The sequence below is a fragment of the Schistocerca americana genome, chromosome 5 (assembly GCF_021461395.2).
Source record: "Schistocerca americana isolate TAMUIC-IGC-003095 chromosome 5, iqSchAmer2.1, whole genome shotgun sequence".
NCBI classification, from domain to species: Eukaryota; Metazoa; Arthropoda; class Insecta; order Orthoptera; family Acrididae; genus Schistocerca; species Schistocerca americana.
Window position 1 is genome coordinate 679,596,372 of NC_060123.1, and position 27,274 is coordinate 679,623,645.

Here is a 27,274-nt window from a genome sequence, read left to right on the forward strand (position 1 = left end):
GTGGAGGAGATTGACGGGGAGAGGGAGTAGAGAAGCGGGAGAAATAGATGAGAGGGAGAAGGAGATGTGTAATATGTGTAGCATATAGATATGCGAGAGAAGCTTCAGGGAAAATAAAAAAATTAAAATCTACCAAATTCTCAAAAAACTGAACAGAATAGAACAGAAAGGAAAAACATGAGCAACACTGTAATGTAACTAGAGCTGGTCGTACTGGTACAAGAAACAAAACATACCACATTGTAGAAAAGATATTTATTAAAAAGAAGTGGCATCAGTGGAGAGTCTTTAGGAAAGACGAAAGGTAGGACAGGAAGGAAGAAGTCTAGGAACCATCAGTCTGCTCAGGCTGCTTCGACGGAGACGGTGTCGTCAGACGAGACGGCGGCATCGCTGCTGGGGGCGGGAGCCGCCGGTGCGGGGGCGGACGCGGAGGCGGAGTCACTGGCGGGGGCGGCGGCGACGGGGGCGCCGGCGAAGATGAGTCCGGAGCCGGGGATGACGGCGGGCGAGTGCACGAAGGAGAGGTGGGCGGGCAGCACGGCGTGGCCGACGGGCACCTGGTGCGCCGTGTAGGACACGGCCACGGGCCGCACCACGTTCTGCACCACGGGGCTGACGGCGGCGTACGCGTGGCCCTCGACGGCGCTGTACGCGAAGTTGCCGCCCAGCCGGTCCGACTGGATGACCGCCGAGTCGAGGCTGGGCGTGCGCACCAGCGCCGCGGGGCCCGCCAGCAGCCCGGCGCTGCACACCGCCAGCACGCAAGCCAGGACGAGAGCCACCTGCCGGCAGAGGGGGCGCCGTCAACACGCACAGTGGGTGCACAGGGTGAGGGGCGAGTCAGAAATGTGTGTGAAATCTTACGGCACCTAACTGCTAAGGTCATCAGTACCTAAGCTTACACACTACTTCGCCTAAATTATCCTAAGAACAAACACACACACCCATGCCCGAGAGAGGACTCTAACCTCCGCCGGGATAAGCCGCACAGTCCATGACTGCAGCGCCCTACACCGCACGGCTAATACCGCGCGGCAGGGGCGAGTCCCCGTACCCCTCCAACTCCTGTTTAGCATTAAGTGTCACTAAGCAAGTTGGTAGCTATGTTACATCTTATCAGTTGTTGGTATCTATTGCAGGAATTTACATTTAAACGTTTTCGCAGTCGCAGTCGAGTTTCAATCTGTAGTCACTGCAGATGTGAGCGGTCACAGTTACACAACTGAGCAGCGCCTAGTGACAAGTGTGAGCTTTAAATGCGAACATTTTATTTTGTTTACAAAATATGACAGTACACATGTGATATGTTACTACTGTGAAAGAAACCTGTGAGCACTGGAGACAGTGCCACAAGTTTCTCCAAAAAATTGTAGCACAACACACACACACACACACACACACGAATGTCATATTAACAAATGTAAATCCACCTGATGATGGAGGTTTAAACCTTTGAAACGCGTCGTGGAGATAAATAAACAGTGACTGGTAACAGTAAACTTGTTGTTTCATTTAATGACAAGTGTGTGGGTGCGCGAACGACAATACACAGGCCAGACAGTGAGATAGATTACGGGAGTATTCCGGGTGTTACGACGTATAATCAAGTGCCAGCACACCAGTCGGGGACGACAGGGAAGACATGTCCGAAAGAACAGATACCATCTTACTAAAGATATAGTTCAGGCTCACCGGCCACTTGACCATCTTCTTCTTCTGCGCGAATGCACAAACAGTGCCCGAACTCTTACGGGAATCGGCAACGCGCCGCGAGTAATGAGTATAATGGGCGGGGGCACTACGAATGTAGTGGGGGACAATACGTTGAGAATGTGGGTTTCGCGGGAGGCGTGCCAGAGATAAATCCCTGCAGTCGCACTGTCCTCTGTGTCCTCGGTGGCTCAGATTGATGCCAGCACGGTAACAGCGTGTTCGGTCAGAGGGTTATTTGCCCTCTGTAATAAAAGAAAAAAAAACTGAGTTAATGGATCAACGACGATCTGAAACGGGTGTCTTGCGACGTCCGCCCTGAGCAGATGCAACGATCGAAAACGAACAAAATGGAAAAAAAAGATGGATAGAGCGTCTGCCATGTAAGCAGTAGATTCCGGGTTCTAGTCTCGGTCGGGGCACAAATTTTCATCTGTCCCCGTTGACGTATGTCAACGCCTGTAAGCAGCTAAGGGTGTTCATTTCATTGTAATTTCATTCTAACGAGCTGCATGGTCACCGATGGTATCTGTTCTTTCGGATATGTCCGAAAGTACAGATACCATCTTAGTATATATATGATCTTTTCTCCCTACGTAGGTCGGCGTCGACAAAATACTTTCGCGTTCGTAAGAGAAACTTGGTGATTGAAATTTCATGAGAAGATCCCGCCCCAATGAGAAACGCCTTTGTTTTAGTCTTTTCCACCCCAAATCCTGTATCATGCCAGTGACATTCTCTCCCTTATTTCTCGGTAATAGAAAACGTGCTGCACTCTTTTGAACTTCCTCGATGTACTCCACTAATCCTATCTGGTAAGTATCCCATATCAGTACACCAAAAGAGGACGGACAAGTAGATCTGTTGCATCTTCTAAGTGTTCTGCCAGTACAAGGCAGTTTTTGATTCGCCTTTCCCACAACATTTTCTGTGTATTCTTTCCAATTTAAAGTGTTCGTATTTGTAATTGTTAGGTATTTGGTTGAATTTACGGCCTTTGGATTTGTTCCCTTCATCGTGTAACAAACGTTTAACGGATTCCCTGTAGGAGTCATGTGGATGACCACACACTTGTCATTATCTAGGATCAAATGCCTATTTTCGCACCATGCAGATATCTTATCTAAATCGTTTTGCAATTCGTTTAGATCTTCAGATGACTTTACTAGCCGATAAACGACAGCATCATCTGCAAACAAGCTAAAAAGGCTGCACAGAATGTCTCTTAAATCATTTATATAGATAAGGAACAACAGAGGACCTATAACAGTATCCTGGGAAACACCAGAAATCACTTCTGTTTTACTAGATGACTTACCGTCAGTTACTACGAACTGTGACCTCTCTGATAGGAAATCACGAATCCAGTAGCATAATTGAGACGATATTCCACGAGCACGCAGTTTAATGACAAGACGTTAATAAAGAGAACCAAAATTTGAGGATGACTGCAGAACGATTCTACTGCCGCCAACGAGTATTTGGCATGAGGATCACGAATATAAGGGAGATTAGTACTCGTACGGAAGTATTTAGTCAGTCGTTTTGCACCCGCTCTGTTTTTGGGATGGAACAGGGAAGCAAATGCGTTGCAACGTACGCTCTGCTGTGCACCATACAGTATGTTGCAGAGAATGTGTGTAGATGTAGAAGCAGATGTGACGCTTCTGCGGTAACAGGTTACATGGAAGAGTGTGGCTTGATTAAGCACTCCTGCGGTCGTGGAGTAAGTTACGCGGAGCATGCTGTGCCGTGAGTGGGTGACCTTGCTCGGCAGGTGCGGGAGCTGCAAAGGTGCAGAGCAGTACAGGATGGGACCGTTGGCCCAGGCCGAGACATCCGGCTGCGACCACGCCCAGCACGCCGTGGGCCGCCGCTCCGGTGGGCGCCTCCACTAGCGGCATTCCCCACTTTCTGGTCGCCACGTGGGGTGAACAATGGCGGAGGCGTGACCCGCTAACGACCACGGCAGCAGCTGGGGCACTGCGCCGTCTGCTTTGTTTACATACGCCTATAAGCTGCGGGAGAGTACGCCAGAACCTGTCTTTCATACTACAACGCAGTGTACTCTGAAAGCAAACTTTCTGACAGGTTAATACAGTATACTAAACAGGCAGTGCTCTTTCCAGCTAAGCCATTGGAGCGTCCCTCGCACGCTAACTCAAACCTCCACGTCACCAGCAATAGGTACGACGTATTTTGACGTATACGATATGTGAATTCGATTGAAAAATCGGAAATTTACACGTCTGACGTTGTTGTTGGTTATGGACAATACAACAGAATGGAGTGAGACTTTAATATTTGTTATTTGATGAACGCCTACATCTACATCTACACTACTGGCCATTAAAATTGCTGCACCACGAAGATGACGTGCTACAGACACGAAAATTAACCGACAGGAAGAAGATGCTGTGATATGCAAATGATCAGCTTTTCAGAGCATTCACACAAGGTTGGCGCCGGTGACGACACCTACAACGTGCTAACATGAGGAAAGTTTCTAACCGATTTCTCATACACAAACAGCAGTTGACCGGCGTTGCCTGGTGCAACGTTGTTGTCATACCTCGTGTAAGGAGGAGAAATGCGTACCAACACGTTTCCGACTTTGATAAAGGTCGGATTGTAGCCCATTGCGATTGCGGTTTATCGTATCGCGACATTGCTGCTCGCGTTGGTCGAGATCCAATGACTGTTAGCAGAATATGGAGTCGGTGGGTTCAGGAGGGAAATACGAAACACCGTGCTGGATCCCAACGGCTTCGTATCACTAGCAGTCGAAATGACAGGCATCTTATCCGCATGGCTGTAACGGATCGTGCAGCCACGTCTCGATCCCTGAGTCAACAGATGGGGACGTTTGCAAGACAACAACCATCTGCACGAACAGTTCGACGACGTTTGCAGCAGCATGGACTATCAGCTCGGAGATATTGGCTGCGGTTACCCTGGGTGCACGAATGGCAAAACGTAATTTTTTCGGATGAATCCAGGTTGTGTTTACAGCATCATGATGGTCGAATCCGTGTTTGGCGACATCGCGGTGAACGCACATTGGAAGCGTGTATTCGTCATCGCAATACTGGCTTATCACCCGGCGTGATGGAAGGGGTGGGGGTGGGGGGCGGGTGCCATTGGTTACACGTCTCGGTCACATCTTGTTCGCATTGACGGCACTTTGAACAGTGGACGTTACATTTCAGATGTGTTACGACTCGTGACTCTACCCTTCATTCGAGTCATGCGAAACCCTACATTTCAGCAGGATAACGCACGACCGCATGTTGCAGGTCCTGTACGGGCCTTTCTTGATACAGAAAACGTTCGACTGCTGCCCTGGCCAGCACATTCTCCAGATCTCTCACCAATTGAAAACGTCTGGTTAATGGTGGCCGAGCATCTGGCTCGTCACAATACGCCAGTCACTACTCTTGATGAACTGTGGTATCGTGTTGAAGCTGCATGGGCAGCTGTACCTGTACACGCAATCCAAACTCTGTTTGACTCAATGCCCAGGCGTATCAAGGCCGTTATTACGGCCAGAGGTGGTTCTGGGTACTGATTTCTCAGGATCTATGCACCCAAATTGCGTGAAAATGTAATCACATGTCAGTTCTAGTATAATATATTTGTTCAATAACACCCGCTTAAATTGCGTGAAAATGTAATCACATGTCTGTTCTAGTATAATATATTTGTCCAATAACACCCGCTGATCATCTGCATTTCTTCTTGTTGTGGCAATTTTAATGGTCATTTGTGTACATCGATACTCCTCAGTCCACCTTATGGCGCATGACGGAGGGTACCCCATACCACTAACAGTCATTCCTTTCCTACTCCACACGGAAATAGAACGAGGGAAAAACGACAATCTCTATGCCTCCGTATGAACCCTTAATCTCGTATCTTATCTTCGTAGTCCATATGTGCGATGTATGTTGGAGGCGGCAGAATCGTTCTGCAGTCAGCTTCAAATGCCAGTTTTCTAAATTCTCTCAACGGTGTTCCTCGAAAGGAATGTCGCCTTCCCTCCAGGGATTCCCATTTGAGTTGCCGAAGCATCCGTGTACACCTGCTGTTCGAATCTACCAATAAAAAAAATATAGCAGCCCACCCATGAAATGCTTCGATGTCTTCTTTCAATCCGAGCTGGTACGGATCCCAAACACTCGAGCAGTACTCGAGAATAGGTCGCACCGGCCTCCTATATGCGGTCTCCTTTATAGGTGAACCACCTTTCCTAGAAATCTCCCTATAAACCGAAGTCGACCATTCGCCTTCTCCACTACAATCATCACATGATCGTTCCATTTCATATCTCTTTGCGACGTTATGCCCACGTATGTAAACGATGTGACTGTGTCAAGCAGGACAATAGTAAGGCCGAATCTGAATTTTACAGGTTTGTTTTTCCTACCCATCCGTATTAATTTACATTTTTCTGCATTTACAGCTACCTGCCATTCATCATGCCAAACAGACATTTCGTCAAAGTCATCTGGTATCCTCCTGCAGTCACTCGACTTCGACACCTTTCCGTACACCACAGTATCATCAGCTAACTCCCGCAAATTGCTGCCCACCCTGTCCGCCAAATCATTTATGTCTATAGAGAATAATATCGGTCCTATCACACTTCCCGTGCCACTCCTAAGAATAACCTTGTCTCTAATGAACATTCACCGTCAAGGACAACATACTGCGTTCTATAACTTAAGAAGTCTTCGAGACACTCGCATATCTGTAAATCCATTCCATATGTTGGTACCGCATTATGGGCGCAGTGTGTGGCGTACCTGGATGTGCAGTTCCCCCACTACCTTCACCAGATTTAACTCCTTTGGATTTTTCCTGTGGGGTCGCGTCAAAGCACTGTATTATGCCGGATCTGGTTGGGTCGCGTCAAAGCACTCGTTTATACCGGATCTGGTTCATCTTAAGCTCATGTGAGCGGTCAAATTCCGCCGGATCTGTTGGTTAAAGTTTATCAGGACTCGGTTCGGAGGATAGTATTAACTCTCCGACGTAGTGGGCAGCATATCGGACCGTTCCTGTGACTGTTGATGTTCCCTCTGGAATGTGTAACGTCGGCTTAATGCCTTTTCGGTACGTAACACTCGCGCTGCCGATCGTATCAATTCTGCCACACAAAGTTGGTTATAACTCGAGACTGAATAAAGCCATGTGCAAAATAACAACGCCGTCGCTTTTCTAGTGAAATTCTCCACGTGTCCCATTCAAAATTATCGACTTGAATCCAAAATGGCGGCTTTCAAGATGGCCGCCATGTTGGTAACATATCCTAGAAGTTTTTCCCCCTCCTCTTTCTCTTGTATCAGCACTTTGTTTTACTGTTTGCGTTTGGATTTTATGAGGGTATTTCCGGACTTGTACTATACGTAGAGAAGATCATCACAAATGAACGAAAAGAAAGCCTCTGACAAGGAATTTTGTGAAACTAAGTGTTTCTGAACACATGATTCGAAAAGAGATTTCCTTATTTTGTGGATGAGAACACGGTCTTCTTGCTGACGTCAAACTCTGTGCCTGTGTAGTGATATTAGAGATCTGCAAGGTCAGGACGGTGCTTCGGAACGAGACTTCGGCACAGAGGATGAGATGGCCGGCTGCGAGAAGACGCCTGCTGGCGACGTAGATCTGCGGCTCTCGGCCGCGACCTCGGCGGCTCTGTGTTAAGTCAAGGTGGGACGCCGGCGGTTGCGTCACGCACTCTCGTTTTCATCGGAGGCGAGCCGCGGCTGGTCGCATCGCTTCCACACGGCTCACGGCCGCTAACGGTGTTCTCCACTTCTCCGCGACAGTTTAGATGGCACTGCGGGCGAACTGGCTACGATGTCACTCAGTTTTCGAATGTATATATTTTGTGCCTTTATCGTTATTTATTTTTGACTGCCAGGACCGTAAAACTTCAATAAATTTGCCTAAACTGGTGAAGAAATCTAACTCAGTTCTGATCAGATACTTGATCAACACAATATCACTTGTAATACATAGATTTTGCCCAACCCCTTATCGTAAATTACCGCTCAACGAGGTCCACTATTACAAGAAATGAGTCGTGAAAGTAAGTAAGGAAAGTAAATGAGACTGTCGCCATCCTGAAAGCTGGTTTCCACACCAAGGTGCTTCACCCTGTGTGGTCCTATTGGATGCGGTGCCGCCTGGCCCGACTCCGACCTTTTAAACTTAAAAACTCTGCCCCACGTGGGCCCGTAACTTGACGTGGGCTCTCAAAGAAGGTACTGCTGTGTGTTTCTCACATTAACAACACATTGACAGTGGTGAAAAAACGACAAATGTTTGAAAAAATCCGCCGCGCGGAGAAGCCGTGCGGTTTTAGGCGTCATGTCACGGACTGCGCGGCCACTCCCACGGGAGGTTTGAGTCCTCCCTCGGGCATGGGTGTTTGTGTTGTTCTTAACATAAGTTAGTTTAAGTAATGTGTAAGACTAGGGACCGATGACCTAAGCGGTTTGGTCTCTCAGGAATTCACACACATTTGAACATTTGATTTGGAAAAATCTTTGGAATCACTGAGGCAGCACATCGAACATTTCAGATTCGTAGTTTCTTACTTTTTCTGCCAACTAGCCTCACCCAAATAATACATAGCCAGGTGAAGAAAGTGAAGTACCCAGAAGACATGTAACTTTGCATATGTACACACCATCGGCGAGTATAAAAATGATTATAGATGCAATTCCTTGGGACAGGTAAACGCCCACCACAGCGCAGTGTTGTTCGTATTTTGTGTTGTCACCACGCCTCGTAGAACATATACACTGACGAGCCGAAACATTGTGACCGCCTGCTAAATAGCTTGTTGGGACATCTTTGGAACGCAATACATCACCGATTCTGCGTATAATCTGTTCTACAGTTTGTTGGGAGGTATATGGGAGACGATGTCCGAGTGGAGGTCATGTAATTCCCGTAAATAACGGCCCGATGATCTGTCTACACCGTGATGGCACCTTATAGCGACCCAGATGGGTTCGATAGGATACACATCCGGCAACTCTGGTGACCAAGACATCAACGTGAGTTCACTGTCGTGTTCCCCAAACCACTGTAGCACAATTCCAGCTTTGAGACACGGACAATTATCCTGTTGAGAGACGACGTCGCCGTCGTGGAAGACATCAAGGGTGAAGGGGTGCAGGTGGTCCGCAGCTGTCAACGTGTCTTCGATTACTACCAAAGGGCCCATCCAGGAGCAGGGGAATGTCTATCATAGCATTAAACTGTTCCGATCAGTCTGCGTCCATGGCGCGGTGCACGTTATGGAGATGACCATCGTCCTGGTGTAACAAGTGTCCATTAATCCGCGATCCAATCCCACTGATCCCGTGCCCACTGCAATTGTAATTTATGATGTCGTTGTGTCAACATGGGAAGACGTAGGGGTCGCCTGCTGCGGAGTCCAATGTTCAGCTCTGTGCGCTGAATGGTGTGCTCCGAAACACTTTTGCCTGCACCAGCATTGTGCTTTTTTGCGGGATATGCCATAGATCGCCGCCTATCCTACGTTACAGGGCAGGCAGTTCTCCGAAGTCCATGTTCTGTGTGGACGGCCAACCGTTTAGCGCCTAGCAGTAGTTTCACTGTGGTATCAGTTTCCACAGCTGCTCACGACAGTAGCACGTGAACATTTGACCAGCTACCCCGCTTTCGAGATACTCGTTCACGGGCTCTGGGTAATCATAATCTGGCCTGTGTCGAAGACACATTGCTCCATTTTCGGCCCGTATCGTCGCGAGAATGACTGCCCCATTCGCTTCTGCTCCGCTTATATACTTTCCTTACCTCGTTACTTTCCCGCAACGTCATCAGACCACATCCAATCTCACGGTGGGCCATGGGCATAAGGCTTTGGTTTATCAGGGTACAGGACGTCAAGAACGTCAGATGCTGCACGATCAACGTGAAGGACCCGGAGATGCTTGTTTCTCGTGCGAGACAGTACTTCACAGATCTTGAAAGGGGTCTCAGTGTCTGTAGTCATGTGATCGTCTGATCGAATAGTGGCATATACAGATTTGTGGACCATTTGGATGTGACAGTGCCGCATTGTTGGACTGCATGGAACGACAGTTCAGGCAGACTCGTCGTCGGGGTTCCGTTCGGCCACGCCTGACCAGCACAACGGACGAACGCGGTACTGTGCACCAAGCACATCGTGACCCCTTCACATCTGCAGCAGCCCCGGAGGACAGGTAATGGACTCCATGCAGCACTGTGTTATCCCACATCATATATCGGGAACTAGCAGCAACTGGACTAGACAAATATTGTCGAATGTATAGACTACCATTAACACCACAACACAATCGACTGCATTTGGAGTGGTGCCGTGAACGCGAAGCCTGGACTCTGACGAACGGCGTCGCATTGCGTCGAGCGATGAATCGAGCTTCTGCACTGCCCAGATGACCATCGTCGGGCGAGTATGGTGGCGATCTGGGGAGAGCTCCCATTGTTACAATCTTTTGGAGAGGCACAGCGGTGTTATCTCCGGTGTCATCGCCTGGGGAGCCGTGTGTTATAACTCAAGGTTGATTGGTTGGTTGATTTGTGGGAGGGGACCAAACAGCGAGGTCGTTAGTCCCATCGGATTAGGTAAGGATGGGGAAGGAAGTCTGCCGTGCCCTTTGAAAGGAACCATCCTAGCATTTGCCCGAAGCGATTTAGGGAAATCAAGGAAAACCTAAATAAGGATGGCCAGACGCAGGTTTGAACCGTCGTCCTCCCGAATGCAAGTCGAGTGTGCTAACCACTGCGTCACCTCGCGCGGTATAACTTACGGTCATGCTCTTAGTGACTGAGGTAACTCTGAATGTAGATGTCTCTCTTTTGACACCATCGTAGTGACATTTTTCAATAGGATAATGCTTGTCCACATACAGCACGTGTATCCATTAACGGTCTGCGTGATGCCGAGGTACTCCCGTGGCCAGAAATGCCCCAAGATCTGCCACCCACCCCTTTAGAACTTGCGTGGCATCTGTTCGACCCTCCGCTCTGTCCTCGTTGTAGTATGCGGGATATCAAGGACCAGTTACAACAGCTATGGACCAACTTTCCCCAGCAGAGGAATCCCTTAAAACCCGAATCACTGCGTGCAGGCAGGTCGGAGCGAGTGCAAAGTCACGCAGATCAGTGGGCTCATATTGCGTAGCTCTTTGTAAATTTCACTCGATTTTGTAACCACCGAAAGAACGTGACATGCGTTCTCAACTCGTGAAGCTTCATTTCGTTTCCTCTTCCTCTTCTAGGTGCTTCCCTCTTTTTGGCACGTAGTGTGATTCAGTTTCTCGTTGATGCTTAAGAGTCCTTTCAATAAGTATACCTTAGTCATAATTATTACTTCCTTTTTGTTTTTGTTTTCCTGTGCAAGGCCAAAAAAATTGTCGAGGCATTACATAGCTTTGTGGGTCTTGAAATTGTAACAATAAACGCAACTGGAGGCTGCCAGTGGCTAGTACATCTGGAGCATTCCATGATAGTCTATCCTATGTAATCCTCTTCATCTCTGCATAGCTATTGCAACCTCCATCCGAATGAATCTGCTTCCAGTAGTCAAGACGGTATTCCTCTTCAATTTTGTCCCCCACACTTCCCTCCGTGACGAAAGTCTAAGGTTAGAGTGAGGGTATTCGTTAATACCAAATAAAACTTGAAAATTCATCAACAGTCCCATTTTGTCTTTCCGGGAATGGACACCCAACTTGAAATGAGCACAGGTTATTACTTTCCCAAATACTCTCATACGTCTTTTTTAAGGTGAGGGGAAAGCGATAATGGATAAGGCTTTCAACTGTATTCTCTTTCGGTCAGTTCGTAGTCGAATTTCTGTAGCAAATTTACCATCCGGACGTGCATGCATACGCTACGCGCCCTTGTACGTTTGACATTGACATTCTGGCGTGGAATGTAAACCACAACTACGAGAAGAATCGCTCCTTCCCTTAAAGGGTTTTACGGAGTTTTGACAGCGATTTACACCAGGAAGCGCGATCTCCTGTCATGTTATGCGCTGAAACGCGTGCATACATCTGTAAGAGTGCATTGTCGACAAAAGTAACTAATCAATGATGATAAGCCATTAGATTGATATTCTTTATCCCCTCACCCGATGTTATAGTTTGGATACACGATAAATTGAGACACAGCTTTCGATAAGTTGGTAAGAAAACATTTCGTGGGTAATCTTCACTTTCTCGGTAGTCTCTCAATATTTCCTGTCTATATGTCTTCATTAATCCATGTGATATTATACTAACACCTGTAGCATATGAACTCCTGTTAATGATTATTTTTGCCTATCACCAGAAGAAAAAGGTATTATTTTGTTATTAATACTGTCTAATTTTGATTTTCTAAACTTAAGCAACTATGTGGGGTGCTACATCTGCATAAATGACTCACGCGGCAATAATATTGAAGCAGTGCTACTGCATCTTTTTATTGTATTTAGGAGGATCATAGATAACAGTTTAATGGAAATGTGGTAAACCTTTAGGGATTACAAGCTGCCTATTGGCTTCTGTCTCAGGTACTTCGGCCGACGTTTTTTTCATAATTTTTCTGACGTTCTGCAAGCACAGGCTGATGGCATTGTTAAAATTTTTCTCTACATTGTTGCTGGTGAGAGTGAAGCTTTAACAATGCTAGCCTCACGTACTGGCGAAACGTCAGAAAAATTATCAGATAAACATTGGCCGAAGAACGCCAGACGGAAGCCAACAGGCAGTTTGTCAACAAGTGACCAGGAAAGCCTTAATAATCTTAGGGATTAGTTTCAGTGCAGTCAGAAGGAGCCATAGAGGACAATAATTGTACAGGAAGACACAGATTACAATATATGCAAGAAATAATTGAGAATGTTGCTTGTCGGTGATACTCTGAGGTGAAAAAATTACCACAAGGGAGATACGAACAGCAATACATGAAAGAAAAATAATAGAGGTAACAGAGTGAATCCCCGTGGGAGATCAATTTTCTGAGGAAGTTTTCGAGTTTAGAGTGCTGTATTAAGTCTCAGATGTCGGAAATTCCTGGACTAATAGCTCTTTTGACACGCTTCTTATTTTGTATATAAAGGCAACAGGTGAGGACAAAAAATAAGGCTGTCAGTGGGTCACTACCTGAAACTTCTTGTGTATTGGATAGACATAACTCGAATGTGATACATAACTGCGTCATCCACTAACAATAAGACACCAGAATAGTTTCTATGGTACTAGAGGGATCCATAAGGGGACGAAAATTGTGGGGGAAAACAGAGATTCTTATATATACAAGGAATCATTGAGGATTTTAAGTGAAAGTACCAGTGTGAGATGGACAAAATGTCAAAAGAGTGATAAAAAATAGTAGATGTAATACAATGAATCCCTGTGGGACAGCCGTTCCCTGTGGAGTATTTCCAGTTAGGAATGTAGCATTGTATACGTTGACGAATAACTCTTTTTGACGTTCTCACTTCTTTTGTGTATGAAGACAAAAGGCTGCAACTAAAAGCGAGTTTGTCAGTGGATCACTGCTTGGAAGATACAGCAAGTATCTCTGGCACTTATTATTTGAGTGTGACACATAACGGTGTGGTCAAAAAATGCCATTGAAGCAGCGTCATCAGTCTTTCGTCCTGTATACGAGGGTCGTTCAACAAGTAATGCCCCATTTTTTTAAAAGGCCATTAATACACGTAGACAAACGTCGTTGTTGGTGCTTCGCATTTGATGTCTGTTCCGTGTTGTCACGGATCGTTACGGGGGACAAAAGCTAGTTGCATCACTTTGCGCCAGAAACAAAAAGGGAGTCAATGGAGTGGTACCATCCTCATTCAGAACAAAAGAAGAAATTGAAGAGTATCTCCGGTGCCGGAAAAGACTTGGTGACAATCTTCTGGGATTGTGATGGCGTCGTTCTCGTGGATGTGATGCCAAAAAGGTCAAGCATCAACTCAAAGTGATACGTGACGACTATGAATAAACTCAAGATCAGTTTCCGACGTGTTCGATCAGACAAGAATCCAGCATAAATCTTGTTCCTACACGATAATGCGCGCCTACACACAAGAACCCGGAAACACACTGTTGGACATGATTGGCTCATCCACCCCACAGCGCAGATCCGGCACCCTCGGAGTACCATCTCTTTGGGTCGCTTAAAGATTCTCTTTGGGGGACACACTTTGAAGATGAAAGTATCAGTCATGCAGTGAAAACATGGCTTCGCCTACAGGACAAGAGCTTTTACCAGCAGGGGAAACAGGCTCTTCCACAACGTTGGAGACTACGTAGAAAAAGAGGACATGGACAAGGCATGTTGATGTATATTGTCAGCAAATTCTGACTCTGCTCTGAGAAAAAAAAGTAAGTCATTACTTACGGAACGACCATCGTACATCAGCATCGTGAGTAGTAGAGGACACAAAATGAATCCCTGTGGAAGGTCACTATGAATTTAGAGTGCTCTGTAAAGTATCATGTGGCGAAAATTTCTTGAGTAATAACACATTTGGACGTTTCTAAGGGTTTTGTATACGGAGACACCTACAGTAAGCTACTACCTGGAACTTCTGGGTACTTCCCGTCACATACAGCTAGAATGTAGTACAGAGACAGAGAGAGAGAGAGAGAGGTAGAGGTGAGATGTGTACGCACCTTCATGTCTGCTGCTGGGTGCTGGTGTGGAGCTCTGCGGTGCGAGTCAGTGCTTCGGGAAGCGCGGCCGCGTCTTTTATAGGGCGCGGCCCGGCGTCCCGCCACGCCCAGGCGTGTAACGCGACGCTGCCCGGCCACATCCCAGCCGCGCCGTTTGGGCGGACCGGCGCCCAGCGCGCCGCGGACCGCTGCAAGGCCACGCCGGCCGAGTCGGTGTCCGCTTCCAGCGGTTCCAGCGGTGGCTGGAGCTGGAGGCCGCACCGCACCGCACAGTGGTCGCGTCACACGGCCGCTAGCCGATCCGCCGGCGTTGCCTCCACACGGAGGACGGCGGGTGTCGTCAACACGGGCGGACGAAGTCCGGCTGTTTGTCGGTGTCACTAAAAGAATTGTAGTCATTAACAAAAAATTGGCCAGGTATGGTTCAAATGGCTCTCCATGCCCGAGGCAAGATGCGAACCTGCGACAGTAGCAGCAGCGTGGTTTCGGACTGAAGCGCCTAGAACCGCTCGGCAACAGCGGCCGGCCTAGCCAGGTATGAGTAGCGATCGCGCTCCGTACAAATTTACTGACGTACGGGCTGAACATTAATAAAACCAAGAAACTGCAGGGACGTATTACTGACTGGAAACGGGGGAAATAGGTCCTATGAACGTGTATCCATAAGGAACGGTGTGCGAGCGACCAGAACAATTCGTCCCGGAACAGAGTACACAGTTGCATCGCATCCACGTCACAACAGACGGGATAGGAGTAGTTGTGGTTGTCATGGAGCATACACGTAATCGTACTTCGAGTAACATCACGCTGGCGGGCCGCCTGCCTGGAGTTTGTACTAGAATACTTGGAATTCACGGGACTGATATCTTGCCAGTATCAGAGTCGATGATAAGGTAAAAATCATTCTGGATTCCTGGGAGGCATGAACTGTCTACATACAGGGTGAACCTTAGTAAAACCGACAAACTTCAGGGACAGATTCCAGACCAGAAACGGGACAGAAAAGGTCCTGTGAACATGTTCCCAGAAATGCATCGTTTTCGCGGTAGATGGCGCTGATGAATGACAGTTCCTCTGTTCCTTGTGTGTTGCAGGCTGTGTGGTGGATGGCGCAGCGTACAGTAAGCAGCAGAAAGTTCGGGTATCCACGATGGAAACAAGCACAGATGGTGTTTATGTACGGCCAAGCAGATGGAAACGGTCAAGAGGCGGCTCGGCTATACCAAAACAAGTACCCTCAATATTACTTTTGAATACATTATGGGAGTGACAGTGATCAATATGTTACAAATATTTACTACTAAAAACAGTCTTGATCACAATTTATTTAGTACGGTGACCGATTTGGACCACTACCGTGGTCATCTTCAGGCCAATGAGTAAGAACCTCCTTCTGCTAGAGAATCACTACTCTTGGTCTGAAGATGACCACAGTAGTGGTCGAAACCGGTCACCGTACTAAATAAATTGTGATCAAGACTGTTTTTAATGGTACATACCATCGATATCCTCTGCAACCCGGTCCTCAAAACCTGATGTACATACAGTCCGCAGTCTCCCTGCACGTTAGTCTGTCTGAAAGGACTAATTATCACACAAACGTCCAAAAAGGAACTGAAACGTTGTTTTATGGGGCGGTTGTCTGTGATGGTACTTGTTTTCGTATAGCCATACTGCCTCTCGACGTTTCCATCTCCTTGGCCGTACATAAACACCATTTGTGCTTGTTTCTGATGTGGACACCGGATCATTCTGCTGCTTACAGTACGCTGCATCAACTACACAGCCCGCAACACACAAGGAAGACGCTGCAAGTGATTAGAGGAACTGTCATTCATCAGCGCCATCTGCCGTGGCACACGTTATACGGGAATGCGTATAGCTGCATACGTCCCTGTAGTTTGTCAGTTTTACTAATGATCACCCTGTATATAGACAGTTCATGCATTCCGGGAATCCAGAATATAAGTGATTTTTGCGTTACCATCGACACAATTACTGCAAGATATCAGTCCCAAGAGTTTCGAGAGTATTTTACTTTTGATTTTAGTGTCGCATAACGATGAAATATTTTTTCTGTGATATAATTGAAAATTAACATTTTCGCGATTTTGTTCCTATACTTGTACTGTGAAAACTAGCAGCTTGACAAATTTCGTGATTCTAGGTCAAAGGGAAGTACCCTGTTGATTTTAATGAGGGAGTTTGCGAGCATCAAAATACAGTATGTTACATAAATGGCCGTAACTTTTGGCTGCATTGACTTAGAAAAAAGGGGGTAGATTTCCGTGCGATAAAGGCTATAAGAATATTATAAATTTAATCTCGGTTTTTATATTTCTTGCTGAAAAGATTTCATTTATGAAGAATAAATTTATTTGCTTGAATATTAAAATCATAATTAATCTTAATATTTATTACAGGACCAAGTGACTACAGACCTGAGTATTTTACATAAATTTCAACTTGATACGTGTGCCTGTTCCTGAAAAAAAGGTGGCGTGATATATGGATGGACGGACATAGAGAATCCGAAAAGAAATGAGACAAAATTTTTTTCGCGTGATACAATTACAAATTAACAATTTTCGGACTTTTCCCTTTGCTTTTACTGTGAAACGTTGCTTCTTGCCAAATTTCACGATTTTAGCACAAGGGTAAGTACCGTATAGGCCTTGATGAGTGAATTTGCGAGTATCGAAATCTGGTTCAAATGGCTCTGAGCACTATGGGACTCAACTGCTGAGGTTATTAGTCCCCTAGAACTTAGAACTAGTTAAACCTAACTAACCTAAGGACATCACAAACATCCATGCCCGAGGCAGGATTCGAACCTGCGACCGTAGCGGTCTTGCGGTTCCAGACTGCAGCGCCTTTAACCGCACGACCACTTCGGCCGGCCGATATCGAAATCTGTGTCACAAATGGCAGTATCTTTTGATTACACTGATTTAGAAGCTTACGATTATTACATACATAGACCTTAGTATGAGACACAGATTTCAACTTGATACGTCTAGCGCTTTTTGAGAAGACACTGTTCTTATCAGGCGCACAGACATACAGTCGGACAACAAACGGGAAAAAAATATTTTTTTTTTTTGCAATATAATTACAGATTCATAGTATTCGGTTTTTCTTCTATTACTTGTACTGCGAAACCTTGCTTCCCTGCAAATTTCATGGTTCTAATTAAACGGGATACGTTTTCATTAGTGAGTTTGCAAGTATCAAAAGATGTGACATACACTATGTGATCAAAACTATCCGGACACCTGGCTGAAAACGACTTACAAGTTCGTGGCGCCCTCCATCGGTAATGCCGAAATTCAATATGGTGTTGGCCCGCCTTAGCCTTGATGACAGCTTCCACTCTCGCAGCATACGTTCAATCAGGTGCTGGAAGGTTTCTTGGGGAATGGCAGACCATTCTTCACGGAGTGCTGCACTGAGGAGAGGTATCGATGTCCGGAGATGAGGCCTGGCACGAAGTCAGCGTTCCAAAACATCCCAAAGGTATTCTATAGGATTCAGCTCAGGACTCTGTGCAGGCCAGTTCATTACAGGGATGTTACTGTCGTGTAAGCACTCCGCCACAGGTCGTGCATTACGAACAGGTGCTCGATCGTGCTGAGAGATGCAGTCGCCATCCCAAAATTGCTCTTCAACAGTGGGAAGCAAGAAGGTCTTTAAAACATCAATGTAGGCCTGTGGTGTGTCAGTGCCACGCAAAACAACAGACCCCTCCATGAAAAACGCGACCGCACCATAACACGACCGCCTCCGATTTTACTGGTGTCACTACACACGCTGTCAGATGACGTTCACCGGACACTCGTCATACCCACACCATGGAATCGGATCGCCACATTGTGTACCGTGATTCGTCTCTCCACACTACGTTTTTCCACTGTTCAATCGTCCGATGTTTACGCTCATTACACCAAGCGAGGCGTCGTTTGGCATTTACCGGCGTGATGTGTGGCTTATGAGCAGCCGCTCGACCATGATATCGAAGTTTTCTTACGTCCCGCCTAGCTGTCATAGTACTTGCAGTGGATCCTGATGGAGTTTGGAATTCCTGTGTGATGGTCTGGATAGATGTCTGCCTATTACACATTACGACCGTCTTCAACCGTTGGCGGTCTCTGTCAGTCGACAGACGAGGTCGGCCTGTACGCTTTTGTGCTTTATGTGTCCTCCTCACTATTACATCGGAAATAGTGGACCTAGGGATGTTTATGAGTGTGGAAATCTCGCGTACAGACGTATGACACGTTCGAAGCCCGTGAGTTCCGCGGAGCATCCCATTCTGTTCTCACGGTGTCTAACGATTACTGAGGTCGCTGATATGGAGTACCTGCCAGTAGGTGACAGCACAATGCACCTAATATGAAAAACGTATATTTCTGGAGGTGTCCGGATACTTTTGATCACATAGTGTAAATGGCCGCTGGTTTTGATTTTATTGACTTAGAAGTTTACATTTCCTAGTGCTGCATGTGACCACAGGTCTTGGTGTGTGACTCCTCTACCCGATTCTTAGGAAAAGGGTTTTTAACATTCGGAGAGACAGACAGAAAGACAACGAAGTGGTCCTACAAGGTTTCCGTTTTTAGCAGTTGTGGGACGGAACGCTGTAAACAACCTGATAAAACGTATTTGCACACCAGTCTTGACTACTACGTAACACCGTGGGGTTATGTGCTACAGTGTGGTTAGTGACACTGTTCGCAGTCTTAGCAGCACGGCACCAGAGGCGAAACCGGTTGTTCTGTTGAACTGAGGGCGTCTGTAGCTTCGTGCACATCTACACCAATGAATCGCAATACTACGTCCACCGCACACCGCGCGATTGGATGCCCCCTTGTGGCGCTGTGAGCAAAGTAGAGACGACTGAGGAATTATTGTAGAGACGGAGTGGGGACACAAGTAGGGGAATCCCACGACATACGCTGCTTTGGAAAAGGACAGAACGTCACCCACCTAGGAAACGGCGAAACTAAGAAGCTATTCACGTGCTAAAGTCGTCAGCAGGTTTGGAAAGTGGATGAAGCACAGTGCAATCACGAGTTAGTGCTGGAACGTCGGAGGCTTGTCCACTTTATAAAGCAGGATGAGCGACAGATATGAGGCGGATGCTTGCACAGGCACAGTTGTTTGAAAGCGCACCTTTCAGCGCAAGTTGATGAACACGGGTCTCCACACCAGATGATGCTATACACCAACGACGTCGCCAGTTACCACCACAGGTGGCACAGGATCACCGAGATTTTACCGTGGATCAAAGGAAACGTGTCGCCTGGTCGGGTGTATCGCGTTTCTTGTTACACCAGTTCGAGAATCGTGTTGGGATATGCCTTCATCAAGGCGAGCGACTGCTCGAAACTCGTAACACACCTCTGACACTGGACGTTGGGGGCAGTATTATAATATGTGGGTCATTCACCTGCGCTAACGTGTGACCTGTGTTACGAATCGAAGGCACCACGACACCTGTGGACAACGTGAACGACTTTGCTGACCTCCTGCATGCATTCGTGCTTGATGTCTTCCCCAGCAGTGCGGGCATGTTGCAGGAGGATAACTGCTGGAGTATGAGACAATATGAGGTGCGTACGAAATGTTTCCGTGCGAAGGCCACATTAACGCGTTGCGTATATATCGGTGCTTACGTAGTGTGAACACTAACAAAATCGGCAAACTGCAGGGGCGGATTCCTGACTGGAAATGGAGGAGGGAAGGTCCTATGAACACGTGTCCGGATAAACATCGTTCCGACGATAGATGGCGCTGACGAATGAGCGTTCCTCTGACGACGTGCTGCGTGTTCCTTGTGTGTTGCAGGCTGCGTGATTGACGCAGCGTACTTTAAGCAGCGGAATGTTACGGTATTCATGTCGGTGTCAAGCCGAGATGGTGTTTGTGTAAGGCTAAGCAGATGGAAATGGTCGAGATGCAGCGCAACTATACAAAAACAATTACCCTCACAGACACCAACCACACCACACAACATTTCAAGCCGTTTTTGGTCATTTGTGTCATCATGAGTCCTTTCAGGCAAACGAACGTGCAGGGAGACGCCGGATTGTGTGTGCGCCACATGTGGAGGAACTGGTTCTACAGGATATCGAGACGAACTCCAGTACAAGCTCCAGGCAAGTAGCCCGCCGACATGATGTAAGCCAAAGTACGATTATGTGTGTACTGTACGACATTGCATCCTATGGTGATCACTTTGAAAATCTGTAATTATTATTATTATTTTATTATTATCCGGCATTATTATCATAAGGCATCAACGCGTACCACAGAACTCCTTGCTAGTAATCCTTATTGATAGTAATACCTTCAGGGGCGTACTCATGGTATATTGCGCTACTGGAGTCAAAAACGACTCCATTGAGTAAGAAAAGACGGTCAATATGACTTTCACATTGCTGCGGACGTGCCTAGGTTGTTTGCTTCGCGGGGATGATGAATGCTTCCACTGCGATGATTGGAACTTTGTTTCTGGGTCGTAACCATAAACCCAGAACGCATCACCAGTGATCACTGTGCTGAGAGAGTTGTGGTTCCTGTTCACAATATCCAGTATGTCCGGTGCGATCACCGAACAAAGTTGTTTCTCCTCAGTTGTTAACAACTTTGGCACAAATTTCGCTGAGATCCTCCTGAGGTCCAAACGTTTCTTTAAAATGGACTGAATGGATCCAGTAGTAATTTTAACCTCGTCTGCAGGTTCTCTGATCGTGATTGGTCTATCATACATCACCAGCGTCCTTTCTTGATCAAATACAACTTCAAGATTTTAAACATGGCTGAAACAGCAACTGTTGAAATTCTTCACGGTAAATGATGACAGCCAAAAAAGTTGTAGGATAAAGATTTATTAAAATTCTTGACCACTGTTTCGGTATATCTAAATATACCTTCACCAGCAGTAAAATACACCAAAATTACATCCTGTAATGGAGATTAATAAAACAATTGACCCAAAGGCGTCGTCAGTAGTTAAAACATCATCTCCATTTATACAACATAATTATGAACAGAGGGTCGATGCGAACACAGCACAGCATCAGTACTTCGCCTATGAACTGTTTTATAAATGGAGATGATGTTTTAACTGCTGACGACGCCTTTGGCACAATTGTTTTTTTAATCTCCATTGCAGGATGTAATTTTAGTGTATTTTACTTCTGATGAAGGTATATTTAGATATACCGAAACCGTGGTCAAGAATTTTAATAAATCTTTATCCTGCAACATCATTTACCGTGAATATCAACTTCATTTGCAGTTGTCGAGGGCCCACTTGAATGTGCTTCACTCCTCACTGATGAATTGTGTCCAGTAGTCTGAAGACCACTCATATTTTGACCATCAAAATCGCCTGGTCTGAACCCGATGGAGCACATCTGGGACACTATCCAGAGTGTCCGGAAATAATGTAGAGATAGTAATGTAGAGAATTGTTCGGCCTGTGCGATGACATCTGGTGCCGCAAATCTGAGGAAACTTGTTGAAACTTCTGTACTGCGTCACAAAGTTGAAAAAACGCGCTACTAAGAAGGCGGTCGTATTGTTTTGAGGCATCAGTGTACGTGAGATGAAAAAAGGATCACCTTGGCGACTTAGTGGAATAGTCGGCAAACTTATCAGTCAAAAGTATCAAACGTGAACAGTACATCGAATGATATATCGTTTGGTAGCCAAACCTTTTAAATTTAAAGTGTTTAGGAAAGTGTATTGTTATTAACTTAGTTAGGATATTAAGTTCGAAGAGGTAAAAACGTTCTAAATCTCAACAGATGCGTTCGCTGTGGTGAACCCCATCAAAACCTTCCAGTCCACTCCTGTCCTGTGTGCCGTGTGAGTCAATAAGGAAATATAGATTTCAGTTGTTTATTAACACTATAAAAGATCGAAACACATCCCTCACTTCACTGAATAGAGGCAGGTCCAATGTTTTGACACAGCTGCCCCTTCGTTTGTAGCAACATGGTTACTACACCACAAGAGAAATTATTCTGTTTGTTGGAATTTATGCGAAGGCAGCCCATTGTTCCACTGCAAAGCATTCCGCCGTCGATTCAGCAAGAAGCTATCCCTGTACAAGCAGATTTATGAGTGGTATACAAAATTATTCAAAATTGGTTGCATTTGCAAAGAGGCCACGCACTTCTGATGAGAATGTCGAGCGTATCCGAGATGCATTCACACGGAGCCACCGGAAGTCCCACAAGACGGGCAGACCAGGAACTTGAACTTCCTCAAACAACGGTGTGACGTATTCTGAAACGAAGCCTGCCTTACAAGCTGCAGTTACCGCAGAATGGCTTCCGGAGACCATTACAGATGGTAAGAATTTTGCAGTTCAGCTCTCCAGGATACGGCGGAGGATACTTTTTCCGAACGACTCATTTTTTCAGATGAATCGACGTTGCATCTATCGGGTAACCGCCATAATGCAATAATTTGGGGGGAGGGGGGTCACAAAGTAGTGGCGTCGTAGTCGATCATGAAAGAGACTCACCGGAACTGAATGAGTTGTCGTTTGTGTTCATAAAGTTTATGGACCTTTCTTTTTTGCGGGGGAAACTGTGACAGGAATATCGTACCTGGACATGCCGCAGAAGTGGTTGTTTCCTCAAGTTCACGAGGACTCCAATGACTTCATTTTTACGCATGACGACGCCCCGCCTCACTTTCACCTTGAGGTGCGGCGTTAACATAGCTCTACATCGGGTTGTATGAGGTGGACAACAAGAGCTTGTTCACTGCTTTTTGTCTCACATCTCAAACTTTGAGGTTTTTTCTGTGGGGGTACATGAAAGACAGAGTCCCACCTATGGGAGCTATTCTTCAAGGGGTGAGTAATCGAAAATCGAATTGCTGAAGTTGTCGATTCAGTAAACATGGACCGGTCGATTAGTGTGTGAAATGGAATGGACTACCGTTTCGATGTTTCTCGAGCAACGCATGGTGCTGATGATGAGTGTATGATATAGTGTCTGTGCGAACATAAGACTGAATCTTCTTCTATCCTCTGACATGCGCAATGTGTTTCTTAGTTTCTTGGTAATAGACAATTCAAATATATTCCTTCTTTTTTACTCGCACTGTCCTTTTTTTCTGTCCATCTCCTTTCATTCATCCTCTCTCAACAATCCTTTCTTAATATTCGGCACTATATCTTCTTTCACACCACAACGCTCTCTACAACTAACTTTATAAACTGTACCTTAAGCTATAAGTCTTAGTCAAGCTTCAGGTACGTTGAATACGGGTTGATATCATACTCAGTAACGATATTATTTACTGATAAAATTGAACTGAAAAATATCGATGGATTGAATCATGACAATAACTGGCAAAAACTAATGTGAACAATGGTCTTGCATCATCTTGAAACCTTTGAGTAAGTCAGGTTTGTATGTTATTTTTAATTTTAGTCACGATTCCAGGTTCTCACCAATAATAGGACTTCTCAGTTTACTCTTTTAGGGTTAACGCTTGAAAATGATTGGTCTCATACATTTGTATACTCGAATAATGAAAAACAGAAAACGGTAATATTTTTCAGCTGGTTATAAGTCAGAAATACTGTTGAAAGTCTCTTCGGGTTTGCTGCCGGATCCTAAAATCAACTTGACTCGATATTTCGGCGATCCAACTGTTCGCCATCTTCAGGAAATGCTGCTTCTGCTGATGAGTCCCGCTGAGAACTGACGCAAGATTGCAATTCGACGTCCTATATAGGCCACCGTTCAGTACACGGCGCATGCGCCTCCCATCACAGTTTCTGACTTCCAAAACAGGGAGGTGGCGCCGCCCTTAGTGAAACACTGCTGGCAACGATATATCGCAATCAAGGCCGCACCGAAGAACGTTCAGTTTTGATGCGAGATAATACAGGATTGCACGTTTTGCTAAGAGGAAACCCATTGTCTCTGTTGATTAAATTATCAGCCAACCTAATTTCAATCGCCTCTTTATAGACACTATTCCAAAAACCGGAAATGTTGGCAATCACAACAGTTTCCTCAAATTTCATTTTGTGTCCCTCATTTAGGCAGTGTTCTGCTACGGCCGATTTCTCCGGCTGGTGTAGCCTCGTGTGACGGCGATGTTCCACACACCTGTCATTCACTGTGCGAATAGAACGGCCAACGTAGCTTTCCCACATTGACACGGGATTTTGTACAACCCGGGTTTCCTAAGTCCCAAATCATCCTTCACAGAGCCGAGCAGAGCCCTAATCTTAGAAGGTGGACGGAACACACTCTTAATGTTAAAATTCCTTAAAATTCGTCCAATCTTAAACGATGAGCCTCCAGCATTAGGAAGAAAGGCCACAGATCTATGTTCCTCTTCGAACGCCTCCGGAGACGGTCCAAATTCCATAGCCCGACGAATCTGTTTCTCGGTGTATCCATTTTCCTTAAAAACAGTGTGACTAATCTCTCGAACAAGGCGTTGGATGGGCCCACAGTGTCGATATTGGAGAAAGGTTTAAATTTTTCTCCCACTCCCAAGAGACTTCCTATCACAGAGTTCATATGCTCTGTAGAACAAGCAATACACAGCCTACCCGAGGATCAAGCAGAGGAAATAAGGCAAGAAGTGTCGCACACATTACGTCGGGCTCGACCACAGCGGGATAACATCTCTTCCGCAGAGAGAGCAGCCATTCGTTCCTTTAAAAATGATGGCGAAGTAGTAGTTTTACCAGCTGACAAGGGGAATGCCACGGTTGTAATGACGCGGGATGATTATGTCCTAAAAATGGATTTACTTCTCAACGACCCGGCGTACAGAAGACTATCTAATGACCCCACAGAAGGGATCAAAAGTAAGACACTTTCACTGTTGAAAAAGAGTTCGTTGTCAGACGATTTACGTAAGAAACTTCATCCTGGTGCTGCCGTTCCGCCTAGGCTGTATGGTCTGCCTAAGTTGCATAAGGAGGGGGTTCCTCTACGCCCTATTGTTAGTAATTTGGGTGCACCGACCTATAACCTGGCAAGGTATTTATCATCTGCTCTCAGTCCATTTGTTGGCAAATGTGAACACCATACATCCAGTTCGGTGGATTTTATTCGACGATTGGGATCTTTGAAGTTGAGTCCTTGAGATCTGTTAATGAGTTTCGATGTGGTATCCCTATTTACACGAGTTCCTCTGGAAGAGTCCCTTAGTTTGATCAGTGAAAAACTGGATGAAGAGCTGGTGAAACTTTGTCGTCATGTGCTGACCTCCACGTATTTTTTATTTAACGGTAACATTTTTGAACAGAATGACGGATTGGCTATGGGTAGTCATTTGTCACCCATAGTCGCCAATTTATTTATGGAGGACTTCGAGGCCATGGCACTGAGGACTTAAGCTTTGCAACCAACGTTCTTCTGGAGATACGTTGACGATACCTTCTCCGTATGGCCGCATGGACGTGATGCTCTTAACAGATTTTTGGACCACTTCAACTGTCTTCATCCCCGTATCATATTTACTATAGAGGTTGAAAATGATGGGATGCTTCCATTTTTAGACGTAATGGTTTATAAAAAACCAGATGGAACATTGGGACACAGTGTTCACCGAAAGCCGACGCACACAGATTGGTATCTGCACCCTAAGAGTTGTCATCCACCACACCAACGTAGTGGCGGCCTTAGGACTTTGGTACAGAGAGCATATGCCATTTCCGACGCAGACAGCTTAACCCAAGAACTTGAGCATTTGATGACTGTTTTTAAGGAAAATGGATACACCGAGAAACAGATTCGTCGGGCTATGGAATTTGGACCGTCTCCGAAGGTGTTCGAAGAGGAACATAGATCTGTGGCCTTTCTTCCTTATGCTGGAGGCTTATCGTTTAAGATTGGTCGAATTTTAAGGAATTTTAACATTAAGAGTGTGTTCCGTCCACCTTCTAAGATTAGGGCTCTGCTCGGCTCTGTGAAGGATGATTTGGGACTTAGGAAACCCGGGTTGTACAAAATCCCGTGTCAATGTGGGAAAGCTTACGTTGGCCGTTCTATTCGCACAGTGAATGACAGGTGTGTGGAACATCGCCGTCACACGAGGCTACACCAGCCGGAGAAATCGGCCGTAGCGGAACACTGCCTAAATGAGGGACACAAAATGAAATTTGAGGAAACTGTTGTGATTGCCAACATTTCCGGTTTTTGGAATAGTGTCTATAAAGAGGCGATTGAAATTAGGTTGGCTGATAATTTAATCAACAGAGACAATGGGTTTCCTCTTAGCAAAACGTGCAATCCTGTATTATCTCGCATCAAAACTGAACGTTCTTCGGTGCGGCCTTGATTGCAATATATCGTTGCCAGCAGTGTTTCACTAAGGGCGGCGCCACCTCCCTGTTTTGGAAGTCAGAAACCGTGATGGGCGGCGCATGCGCCGTGTACTGAACGGTGGCCTATATAGGACGTCGAATTGCAATCTTGCGTCAGTTCTCAGCGGGATTCATCAGCAGAAGCAGCATTTCCTGAAGATGGCGAACAGTTGGATCGCCGAAATATCGAGTCAAGTTGATTTTAGGATCCGGCAGCAAACTCGAAGAGACTTTCAAGACTTATTACGCCGGGAAAGCCTACGTAGTCACAGAAATACTGTTGTAGCTCTTAAAAAATCAACAAATATTCGCTACGGCGCAGTTTCCTAAAGATAAAGGAACATAAACCACAACTTCTTATGCAGAACTGGGAATAAAAGAACCAGTCATATCTAGAAGTATTTTATTTCGTAGTAGCCGACAAATCCTGGCATATCCTGGATATTCATTTTGCCAATTTTCTATTACAAACAAAAGATGAGCTGTATTAGTAGCATAATAT

At 45.9% G+C, this 27,274-nt stretch overlaps 1 protein-coding gene across 1 annotated transcript; it reads right to left on the reverse strand.

Annotated features, from left to right (window-relative positions):
• Positions 1-240: 240 nt before the first annotated feature.
• Positions 241-14,607, reverse strand: LOC124615353 (translation initiation factor IF-2-like). Its single transcript, XM_047143163.1, has 2 exons — positions 14,412-14,607; positions 241-785 (listed from the first exon to the last, which is right to left on the reverse strand). Exons 1-2 carry the CDS (start codon positions 14,415-14,417, stop codon positions 345-347), a joined length of 447 nt encoding a protein of 148 aa, XP_046999119.1. The 5' UTR covers positions 14,418-14,607; the 3' UTR covers positions 241-344.
• Between the last annotated feature and the right edge of the window lie 12,667 nt (positions 14,608-27,274).